At 63.6% G+C, this 11455-nt stretch overlaps 1 protein-coding gene across 2 annotated transcripts; it reads right to left on the reverse strand.

Moving 5' to 3' along the window:
* Positions 1-1045: 1045 nt before the first annotated feature.
* Positions 1046-11455, reverse strand: TNNT2 (troponin T2, cardiac type). Of its 2 annotated transcripts, none has more exons than XM_068538584.1 (12): positions 11371-11455; positions 7428-7493; positions 7044-7073; positions 6205-6238; positions 5036-5096; positions 4724-4840; positions 4237-4314; positions 3668-3778; positions 2482-2591; positions 1997-2087; positions 1480-1520; positions 1046-1225 (listed from the first exon to the last, which is right to left on the reverse strand). In XM_068538584.1, exons 1-12 carry the CDS (start codon positions 11375-11377, stop codon positions 1180-1182), a joined length of 792 nt encoding a protein of 263 aa, XP_068394685.1. In that variant the 5' UTR covers positions 11378-11455; the 3' UTR covers positions 1046-1179. The 2 variants fall into 2 exon arrangements, with proteins under 2 accessions (XP_068394685.1, XP_068394684.1); XM_068538583.1 differs by having other exon boundaries at positions 7044-7076.

Below are 11455 nucleotides of genomic sequence, written 5' to 3' on the forward strand. Positions count from 1 at the left end.
CACAGCAGCTAGCATACATTTGGGGCTCAGGAGACATTTACTGAATGAATCAGTGAATGAACAAGGAATGAGGCCGAGACCCCAGGCCCCACCCCTCCCAGGTGCCCTGGGACCATAGCCTTTTCATCTCAGCATCTACCACGGGGCTCGGCACACAGCACCAGACAAAGAGGCCCACACGTCTCTCGAGCATGGAAGGGCGATGCCCAGAGAACAGGAAACTTGCCCTCCGTGCATAAGAGGTGGCATGACCGTGACAGTTACAGGGCCAGGGTGTGCAGAGCAGGGAGAAACGAGCTCACTCTGCCTGGAAGACGGTGGGAGGCCTCACCCCACCCCGAAGTGTTCACTGTGCCCCTTCCGGTGGAGGAGTGAGAAGTGAGTGGAGGACCCCGGACGGAGGGACAGCTGCATTCAGGGGACTCCAGAGGGCAGGGCGGCCCGACCCCTCCCACGCGGCTTCCGCGTCCTCTGCCGACTGGACCAGGGCCCGGCCTCTTCAGCTCAGGGACCCTGCGACCCCGCGACCCCGGCTCGCAGTTCAAGCCCAAGAGGACCTCCAGATGGTGGGGGGGACCGAGGCACGCAGATGGGCCCAGGCCGTCTTCTGAGGCGTGAGGAGCCGCCTGATGAAACTGGCCTCCTTCCTCTACCCGCTTCTCGCACCCTGGCCCAGAGAGGAAGACAGCAGGTGTGCACCGAGGCCTCATTGTTCCCGAGAGTGACTCACTCGTGAAGCCTGGGGGCCGTGAGGTGCCGCCAGGGGCTCCCATCACAGCCTCTCTGCCCTGCGGCCCAGGCTGGGGAAAACATGGGCATCCCCGGGCCGCGCCCTCTCCCCACCGGGAGCGGGCGAAAGCCCTGGTCCAGGGGCCTGTGTCCCTAAGGGCTGCTGTCCGCCCCGAGTCCCTGGGAGGCCAGGGTGCGCCTCAGTTTCTCTCCCTCTAAAGAGAAGTGAGAGGACGCCGTGGGTGCGTGGTGGCCTTTATTACTGGCTAGGGTGGGCGTGGGGGCGCAGTCGGGCACGAGTGCGGCTTCCAGCTGGGCCAGCTCCTGGTCTGCGGCGGGAGTCGGCCTCTGGTGCTGGAGGACCCCGGGAGCCGGGGGTGTGCAGGGCGGGGACACAGCGAGGAGCAGATCCTGGGAGAAGGAGGCTCGGCCTCCGAGGAGGCTGAGGCTCTACTTCCAGCGCCCGGTGACTTTGGCCTTCCCGCGGGTCTTGGAGCTGCAGGAGAAGCAGGGCCCAGTCAGACAGGACGCGGGGCAGCCCTCCATGGTGGGTAGGTGGGGGGCGTGGGGGGCTGCTGAGGGCTGCCAGGGGCAGGGGGCCACCTGGAGCTGCCTCCAGAGGCTCAACAGGGCAGCAGTCTCAGGCGGGGGGAGCTCTTTGACCCTACAGGAGAGGAGGAAGGGGTGGGAGGCCTGGGAGACAGGGAGGAGGGGGGAGGGGGCAAGGGGGGGATGGAGCTCGATGCTCACACTTTCTGGTTGTCGTTGATCCTGTTGCGGAGAACGTTGATCTGTAAGAAAAGGAGGAAAGAGAGAGTGACCCCGCCGGCACCCACTCGGCTCAGGACCCGGCTGGCCTGGGGACGGGGTGGGCAGGACCAGCGGGCTGAGCCGCTCTCTTGCCTGGCGTCCAGGACCCCACACTAGGGCCCCGGGCTATCACGGTGAGAAGTGAAGCGACTGCGTCCCTGGTGAGGTCCCCACCACCACCTCCACCGGGAGGCCTGGCCCATGCATCCTGGTCCCCCCTGTCGTGCTCAGTGCGCTGAGCTGCTGCCTCGAGGCCAGAAGTGGGGATACCCCAGGGATGGAACCCCAGGAAGTGTCTGCTCAGCCCCAGCGAACCCTCAGACTCCAGAAGCACCAGCCAGCCCAGCGGTGGGCGCTGAGCACCGTCAGACGAGGCAGCGGGCAGGCAGGTGAGCAGGACGGGGAGGGGCTGCGGGCAGCAGTGGTGTGGGGCTGCGGACGGGGCCGGCCGGCTCACCTCGTATTTCTGCTGCTTGAACTTCTCCTGCAGGTCGAACTTCTCCGCTTCCAGGTCGTAGATGCTCTGCCACAGCTCCTTGGCCTTCTCCCTGCACAGGCCGTGGGCGGGCGGCAGTAAGGAAGGGCCCTCACCTGCCTCCCTCCTGCTCCTGACCACTCCCCATCCCAGCCCTCCTCCCCTCTCCAGGCCTGCTGAGGCCCCCAACCCCGGCTGACTGCAGTGCCCGGGACTGAGAACGGGGCACCGGCGCCGCCAGGACAAAGCCCCGAAGCGCGGAGGAGGGGGGGGCGTCCCGACACCGTGCGCAGGTGGGGAAGGGGAGCGGGGCTCTGCCGCCCCGTCCAGCCCGTCACGGTCCCTCCAAAGCCGCCGATGGAATAAGTGGGGCGGCAGCACCCCCTGGTGGCTCAGGCGAGCCGGTGCCCCTGCCCTCGGCCCGACGCCCCTCCCTCGCGGGTGCAGCCCCAGCGTGCGGGCCCCACCTCAGCTGGTCTTCGTTCAGGTGATCGATGGCCAGCACCTTCCTCCTCTCGGCCAGAATCTTCTTCTTCTTCTCCCGCTCCGTCTGCCTCTTCCCACTTTTACGCTCCGTCTGGAGGGGGTGAGAAGCAGGGGAATGGGTTAGAGAACACCCCCTCCTATCCCCACACCCCCAAACCCAGCGGGGACAGAGCCTCGGCCTTGCAACCCCCAGGCCAGCAACTGCCTGGGCTCCCCAGGAAACAGACACGTGGGGGCTCCCTGGACCCCTACCTCCCCACATCTCGCCCCACAGCCCGACGCCTTCCCCTCCTGGGGCTCCCCAAACTACGAGGAGGAGGAGGGTTTGAGGACTGGCACCCACCTGGGCCTGCAGAGCCAGGACAGCAAGAGGAAGACCCAGAGAGAAAGATGCAAACAGTGACAGAGACAGGGAGAGGGGAGGGCACAGGGACACAGGCAGAGACACGGGAAGGAGAGGGACGTCTCCTCCGCTCAGAGAGGGACGTCTGCGTGCCTCGGTTCCCCCCACCCGCGGGCCACCTTAGTTACTGGACGTGCGTCCGGGGTGGAGTGGGGACGTTGGACAGCAGGGCCCTGCTCATAGGGTCGCCGTGGGGCGCAGGGGCCAGGGGGCTGGCCCAGTTCTGAGCTGGGGACTTGGAAAACTAAGAAAATGTTCTGATGTGTCCGCTGCACAGAGAAGATCAATTTCCCATTTCTCCGCCCCTGGGAACGGAGTATCTGGTGGGGATGGGCACCAGCACTAGGACGTGGGGGTGAGCTCCCAGGAGCAAACCAGCCTGCGTCTAGGCAGCACTTAGCCGCGTTCCAGGGTAGCCCGTCTGACCCTCTCAAAGCAGGCAGGGTGGACATTAACCCCATTTTACAGATGAGCAGACTGAGGCTCCAGGATTGCATGAGGCCACACACGGTGGATGTGAGACGGGGCACAGGGCCTGCCAGCTCCACCAGCCAGCGTGGGGCTAGGGCTGGGAGGGGCAGTGGTGTTCTGGGCTCTGCCCACAGCCCTAATCCCAGCAGCCCCTCCCAGGGAAAGCCAGCTGGGCGAGCGCCAGCTTCGGGTCTGGCGTGGGAACTCAGTCTCGCAACAGCGGCTGGACATTTCTTCCCGGGATCCCGCGCACAGGCACTCCTCACGACACGGGACGCCTGGAGGCCCCCCACCTTCTGGATGTAGCCTCCAAAATGCATCATGTTAGACAGAGCCTTCTTCTTCCGGGCCTCGTCTTCCGCCTTTCTCCGGTTCTCCTCCTCCTCCCGGCGGGCCCGCTCCTCCTGGTTTCCGGCAGGGAGGGAGCGGATTAGGGGTGGGGGCCGGACACCCTGCTTCTGGACTGGCGCTGGCGGTCTTTGTGGCCAAGCAGACTGTCCTGAGGATTGAGGGCACTCCGGGCATGGGGCCTGGTGCTGGAGTTTGTTGGCCGGGGACACGGGACTGAGCGAACGGGGTCCCAGCTCCTGACAGTGAGGCCCGCCACCCCCAGGCCAGGAGCATGGGGCCCCAGGGGTGGGCGGCATTACCGAGGCGGGGCCCCTGGCAGCAGCGCGGGACGGGGGCTATGGGACCTCAGCTCCCGGGGGGCGCGCTGTGCAGGGCTGAGGGTGGGGGGGTCTTTAAACGCCCAGTGCATTTCTGTCTAGTTCGCCCAAACAACGCCCAGCGCCCAGGGGGTGCTCGCCGTCCCTGACTGAGCCCCCGTCTGCGCATAGAGGGCCCGGCGGGGGTCACGCACGGCCAGGCGGGTCTGCCGCTCCTTCTCCCGCTCCGTCCGGATCCGCTGCTGCTCTGCCCGTTCCGCCCGCCGTTTCTCCTGCGGAGGGAGCGCCCGCTGTGGGACTGACCTCAACACCTGAAGAATGTCAGGTGGGCTTCTCCGTGTCCCCTGAGTGCCCCCCCACTGGCCGCTGCCCTGTGCTGGAGACAGAGGCCAAGTCCTGCTGTCGGCCAAGCAGCACAGGAGGTAGAGAGGCGAAAGGAATCCAAATAACCTCCTGTCCCCAGGAGAATGGTTTGGGATTCTGGAGGTCACGCATCTTCCCTCCGTTAGTGGCTGGGTTGTGGGGGGGGGGGGTGCCCGGTGGGAGTGAGGTAGGGGGGCAGAGATGATGGCTCAGCTCCAGCCCTCTGGCGGGGGGAGGGAAGAGACCATGGTGCTGGGGCCTCAGGGGCTCTTGCTGGACCCCACTCCCAGCCACCGGGGGAGGGGGCCCGACACCCACGATCCTGTCTTTGAGGGAGACCAGCTCCTCCTCCTCCTTCTTGCGGTTCTCGAAATGCGCCTCAATCAGCGTCTGCAGCTCGTTCAGGTCCTTCTCCATGCGCTTCCGGTGGATGTCCTGGGTGGGGGGGCGGGGCTCAGAGGCTGCCCACCTCCCCCATGCCAGGGGGGAGGGGCCTGGGTCCAGGAGAGCAGTTGGGGCCGGACCCAGGACACTGTCGGGCACTGTGTGCCCCCCGCCCGTGACCTCCCCTCCGCCAGGAGGTCCTGAGGTCTCTCCCAGGGGGCCTGCCCTCCCGAAGCCCCAACTCACGTCGAAGTCCACTCTCTCTCCGTCGGGGATCTTGGGCGGCACCAGGTTGGGCATGAACAGCCTGGTGGGCAGAAGGAGGTGTGAGCACCAAGCCCTCCCTGGACCAAGGGGCTGCGGTGCTTGGGCGGGCAAGGTCCTCTCCTCCCTGCAGAAACGCGGCCGCCGCCACCCGGCCACTGGCACAGTGACACCAGCGTGGTGTGCACACAGGAGCCCCCAGGCCACTCAGCACCAGGGTCCCACGGCACCCGCACGTGCCCTCACGTTTACCCACAGAGTAGGAACCAGTCGTCTCACTCAAGGAAGCCGAGACTCTGAGACATAGCGCCTGGCTCACAACCACCCAGCCAGGAAGTAGAGAGGCTGCACGAGTGACAGCTTGGCTGACCCATGGGACCTCCCCAGGAGCCCAAGAGGCCGCGGCGGTCCCCACCCCCTCCCACACTCGCCGTGGGACTCCAGACCCCGGGCGCTGGGCCTTGGTTTCCCGTCTGCCTCGTCTGTGTGGGGCTGAACCGAGACACTGCAGCGCTCACACCAGCGGGGGAACGGGGAAGGGGCTGGACTGTCGGGCTGGGCTGGTTTCAGACCATCCACTCTAGCTGGAAGGCACCGCGGGGAGACGCCTGCGTGTGCTGAGGCGCCGTCAGCTGGCGGCGTTGGCATTCCCGAAACACCCATCCCACCCAGCACCCAGAGCTCCCAGGCAGGGTCACGTGTGTGGCAACAAGTTGCCCTGTGTGGCCCTTTGTGACGCTCTGAAGCCACACGCCGAGGCTGACACACTTTCACTGCTTGGCTCCCCCGAATTTTCTTCCCTCTTCCCCACCCCCCGGTCCCACCTCAGCCACTGAGGATGGAGTCCCAGCTCTCCTGTGGGGTCGGACAAGGTGTCCACCCAGGGCCACAGCTAGTTCATCATTTTCCTCTAGATGGACATAGTGCTGACGGGGGCAGGGCCCGGAATTGGTGATGGAGTGTGGGTGGATTTCAGCCCCCATCTCCCCCAACCCCACACACCCTGGCAGCAGACGGCAGAGACTCTTGTGCAGTGCACAACCTGTAAAACCATACGTGGTGGTCTGTGCCCGCTGTGCCACCGTGCACTGCGGTCCTGTCCCAGTTGTCCTCCCTCATGGGCCCTCTGCTCCCAGGGCCTCACCACTCACCTGGGCTTGGGCTTGTACTCCTCCACTGGGCCATCTGGAGAGAAGGGAAGCACACGGCCACGGGGTCAGGAGGCCTGGATCTGGTCCCACTCTGCCCCTGATGAGCTGGGCACCTGTGGGCCTCCGTTTCCCCATCCACCTGAGTCCCTCCCAGCCCCGGGTTGCAGGAGCACCCAAAGAACTAAGCCGCAGGGTTGCAAACCCCACACTCCCTCTCGGGGCTGCTCCCCGGGGGAGTCTCGGGGGACGCACGCACGCACAGCCCTCTCGTTCAGCAGTGCTGGCCTCACAGTGAGGAGGGGTCCAGGGCACGGTCCCTGGGGGTCCTGGCCCCAGAGTCCCCTCCCGAGCCTCTGCCTCCTCGCTTGCCCCCAGACCTCCTGGCGGCCTGGGACCAGGAAGCTGATGGGGCGTGACCCCAAGACCCACTGGCTGCGCCCCTCCAGAGGCGTGACTGGGGCCACCTGGGCCCCTGGTGAAGGCTGGCGGCCAACAATGACCGCAGCAGTGACCCACCCCATGGACCATCCATGCCTGGGATCTCCTCCCCCAGACTCCCCACCCTCGAGTGGTTCAGCCGGGCTCCAGGCGCCTCGTGTGTGGACGTGGCTGTGACCACTGCCCTGCCCTGCCTGGGCCCTTGGACATCGCCCCTCTCCCCCCGGGCGCCACCGAGGCAGCTCCTCTGCAAGGAGGAGCCCAACCTCCAAACACGCATGATCACCGAGTTCTGTCCTGCCTTCCCCAGCCCCTCCCCCGCCTCCCTGGGGTCTCCCCCAAGCTGCTAGAGGGGCTCCCCGGACCCCCAGCGCCTCCTCCCAACGCCCAGCGGGCCTCACCTTCAGCCTCTTTATCTTCCTCTTCTCCACCTTCTAAACAGAACGTGAGAAATCAGTTAAGGTCCTGGTTCCGAGCTCAAACCCCTGCCAAGAGGCTCCCTGCAACAGGTCCTCGGCCAAGTGTGCCCTGTGGGGGTCTGGGGTCCGGAACTGTCTGTCTGCACCTGCCCTGGGCCCAAGACCACTGGGCACCAGAGGGGCACGTGGCCAGCGTTTACTGACAGGGCGACCGAGGGCTGAGCCCCGACAGGATGAGTGGCCGCCCAGGCTGCAAAGCTCAGTCCAGGCGGATTTCTTGCTGCTGTAGGAGTGGCTCTGGGTCTCTCGCCACCCCGAGCTCCAGGACAGAGCCCCTCGCACCCTCACCCCCGGGCGGAGCCTCACCTTCAGTGTTGGTCTCCTCAGCGTCAGTCCCGCCTCCAGCCTCTTCTTCCACTTCCTCCTCCTGTTCTGGAGAAGTGAACCAGACACAGTGAACACGCTCGTGCTGGCAGGCAGAGCCCGGGGCGGAGGTGTGGGGAGGGGGCCAGCGACATCCAGGTTCCAGATGAATTTGGGGGTGACTGATGTGACAAGATGGGGGCTACTCTGTTCTTGGTTTAAACCAGAAGTCCGCAAACTATGGCCCAATCTGGCCCCCAGACTGTTTCTAAATAAAGTTTTATTGGAGCACGGCCCAAGCTGCTTTCACGCAACAACAGAGTTGAGTGGCTTCCACAGGGACCAGGTGGCCACAAAGCCTAAAACATTTACTATCAGCCCCTTCTCAGGGGCCTGGAGACCGGCTCTGCACCTGGAGGCCTCTGGGAAGGCCAGGCGGGTGCTGGGCGGCACCAGAGAAGGGGTGGGGGCTGTCTGCCAGGCTCTTTTTGTCGACTCAGCCCCCTTCCCCACCCCGTCCCCCGATGCGGCACCACAGGGATCAGGGGAGCGCCTGTCCCGGGCTCAGACCCTGGAGACCCTTCATCTGTATTTGAAAGAGACCAAAGCAGGACTGCGTGTGGGTGGAGGAGCCGCCCCGCATGTGGACGTATGTACGGTCCAAAGAGTCAGGGGGGTTTCTGTTTTCATCCACTTGCTTGGCAGGGTGTAGACCCCACCCCAGTCAGGCACTCCGAGTAGATAGACACATTCGACAGCATGGCACCAGGCACAGGGATCCGCCTGCAGGGGGTGCTGATGATGACCTTGACTGAGGCACTACATGTGGTGGCCTCCTGGCAGGGGGGCTGGAAAGCCTGGAGGTGGGGGGGGTGGTGAGGCCAGCACAGAAATGTTCACATCCCCTGCCTCCACCCCCTGCCTCCACCCCCTGCCTCCACTCCCTGCCTCCACCCCCAGCCTCCACCCCATGCCTCCACCCCTCGCCTCCACCCCCAGCCTCCACCTCCTGCCTCCACCCCCAGCCTCCACACCCTGCCTCCACCCCCTGCCTCCACACCCTGCCTCCACCCCCTGCCTCCACTCTCTGCCTCCACACCCTGCCTCCACCTCCTGCCTCCACTCCCTGCCTCCACCCCCAGCCTCCACACCCTGCCTCCACCTCCTGCCTCCACCCCCAGCCTCCACCCCCTGCCTCCACACCCACCTCCACCCCCAGCCTCCACACCCTGCATCCACACCCCCTGCTTCCACTCTTGTTCTAGGTCTGAGTCCTCTCTGAGGCCTGGAGAGTCCTGTTCTTTGATCCCTGCAGGACCCTTACCTCAAAGAAGATCCTTCCAGAAGGGGTGAGAGGGGAGGGCTGGCTAGCAAGGGCATGGCCAGGTGTGGGGTCCACCTTCAACCCATCTTGTTAACACCTCTCCCACCCCATCTGATGTTTCAGTTCCCACCTCGCCCCAGCTGCCCCCGCATCCTCAGACGTCACTACCAGAAAGTTCCCGCTAAAATTCAGTCCGAGTCTGTGCCCCCACCCTGCCCCGTCCACCTGCAGCCGTGCACACTTGCAGGCTGACATACCGTCCTTGCTACTCGGGCTATTTCCAGTCCCCCAGCTGCTCTCCCCATGATTCTGTCCCCAGGCCCCTCCCACCCCGGCCACCCTTCCCCGGGGGCTGTCCCCTAAGAGGGCGGGGCCAGCACAGAACACTGTGTGTGCAGCGGGGCGGATATCGGTCCCCTCTGGATCCTGGACTTGGAGCGGGTGGGGGACTGGCCAGCCTGGGTCCCTCTCGGGAAGCACGGAAAGGGGCAGTGGCCCCGGCCGCTCCACAACTGTCCCCACCCCAGTGCAGGCCCCTCCTCATGGGGGCAACTTGGGACGACAGGGTGGGAGCACAGGGACAGGCAGATCTGCACCGCCGTCCCGTCCTCTCTCCGGGCTTCCTCTTCTGAGGTCGGGGAGCGGCAGCCGCGAGGGGAGAGGCGAGACAGGTTAGCCTGGGGGCAGGAGGACGGGGCAGGAGTGGACGGTGCATGGTGGCGCGGGTGTGGGCCGTGGAGCCCAGGCCCTGGCCCACCAACTCCTAGACCCGCTCCGGTGGCTTCCCTGAGCCTCAGGGGTCAGCAAAGGGGAAATAACTGCACTCCCTTCTCGGTGATGCTTGGCTGTGCCTGGGCCCTGGGGGGCACTCAGGGTACCTGGTCACTTCCTGCTTCCAGACCCCAGAGCTCCCGTCTCCCTCTCGCGGGGACAGAGGCCCCAGAGTGGGAACAACGCACTATTGTCAGACCCCTCCACATCCCGACCCCGAAGGAGCCTCTCAGGGACCCACGAGACATCTTCAGTCTCCAGGAGAGCCGGGCACAGGGCAGACTTGGAAGGAAGCGGCCCAGTGCAAGGAAGCACGGCCCAGCACTCCCACTCTAGGAAGGCCGACTGCCTGTAGAACTATTATCTCCTGAAGGAAGCAGAGGCCCTGGGATTGTCCATCCTGTAGGCTTAGTGACACCCTTCCAGACCTCGCTCTCTTGGTCGCTGGCAGCCGGGGACTTAGCTACCAGGGAGCCGGGTGTGGTCCATTCACTGCAAGCAAGGCAGACACTCCAGGGACTCAGACCACCAACGCAGTGGAGAATTATTTTGTTAATTCACAGCCAAATCCTAGTGTGGGTAGCAGGCAGATTGGTACCAAATCCAGAGTCTATGGCTCAAACCTCATCCCCCAAAACCTGTTGTCAGGAGCTGGCAAATCCTCCAAAGCAAAGGAAAACCCACCGTATGGAGAGTCTGCAGGAAACACAACTGAAGGTGGAGCTAGATTTTTGATTCAAAAAATATTCAAATAGCCTCTGATGTGAGTGGTGTTCCTTGAGAACTGACTCCCAAGGCCCCCCCCCGGGTTCTCCTGTGAGTGTCTCTGTGTCTCCTCTTTGTCAGGTACCCCTGGAAGAGCCTCAAATGCAAGAAGCCCCCACTTTCCCCAGAAGACTCGGGAACAAGGGTCAGCTCCCGAGCCCCCTGGTTCTCTCCGAGAGACCCTCCTCCCAGTGTCCATGCACGATGTGCTGACATGGTGCTTTTGAGGGTCTGCTGAGCCTCTAAGGGGCAGGATCCACCCTTCCCGGGGGCAGAAGCCTGAGGGGCCCAAGGGCCATGCTGGGCCAATTGGGGGCACGGTAGGGACAGAGAGAGGCCTCTTGACCACTGGCATGTGTCAAGTACTCAGGAGGAAGGGAAGGTTAGGTGCTTGCAGGGAGAAGGGGCACCACGCTGAGGAGAGGACCAAGATAATGATAATGATCAGCAAGTAGGAAGGGCAAAGATCCGAGGGTCAGAGTGGACCCTCGCCAGGTAATAACGTCTTCATGTCTGCATGACGTGCCTCAGATACCTGAACACCTTCATAATCTCATTTGATAAAGTATTAAACTGAACGTTTTTAGGTGTGATCACGGTATTATGGTTATGTTTTTTAAATAGTGCTTATCTTTCAGAGATTCATACTGAACTATGTAAGCGTGGGATGCTGTGATGTCTGCAGATGATTTGTCTGCTCTAAAATACTGGGCAGAGACGGAGTAAGTGAGAGAAGATGGGCTGTAAGTTGACGGTTGCTGAGCTGGGTGATGGGTGCACGGGGGGTGCATTATTCTATTTTTGCCACTTTTATGTGCATTTAAAACTTTACATGGTAAAAAAAAATTAGAGAAAAAGAGCAAAAATAATTAATTGGAAAAAAAGCAGTGATTCCGTGTGAACCACCTGGTGGGGGATAGAGACAGCTTTAAACCTTTTGCCCCAAGACCTGAGCACCAGGGTTCGGGCTGACCCCAGTTAGGAGCTGGGATTGGTGGAGGGTCTTTGCTCAGCTGAGAGCAAGGGGCGGGGACAATGTGCTCCCTCCACGCCACCCCTCCTGCCCACCCCATCCGTCCCCCATACCTTCCATGGCTCCTCCTGCTCCGGGGATGAGGCGCGGCCCCAAGAGAGGAGAGAAGAGACCATCAGTTTCAAAGCAGGCTGTCCT

The sequence above is a fragment of the Eschrichtius robustus genome, chromosome 3, assembly GCF_028021215.1.
Source record: "Eschrichtius robustus isolate mEscRob2 chromosome 3, mEscRob2.pri, whole genome shotgun sequence".
Lineage (NCBI taxonomy): Eukaryota > Metazoa > Chordata > Mammalia > Artiodactyla > Eschrichtiidae > Eschrichtius > Eschrichtius robustus.

Coding starts and splice junctions, on each gene's coding strand:
- TNNT2 (XM_068538583.1), bottom strand. Junction 4,841..5,035: donor GAGAGAGAGTGGACTTCGAC/GTGAGTTGGGGC, acceptor CCCCCCACCCAG/GACATCCACCGGAAGCGCAT. Junction 4,315..4,723: donor TCTCCCTCAAAGACAGGATC/GTGGGTGTCGGG, acceptor CTCCCTCCGCAG/GAGAAACGGCGGGCGGAACG.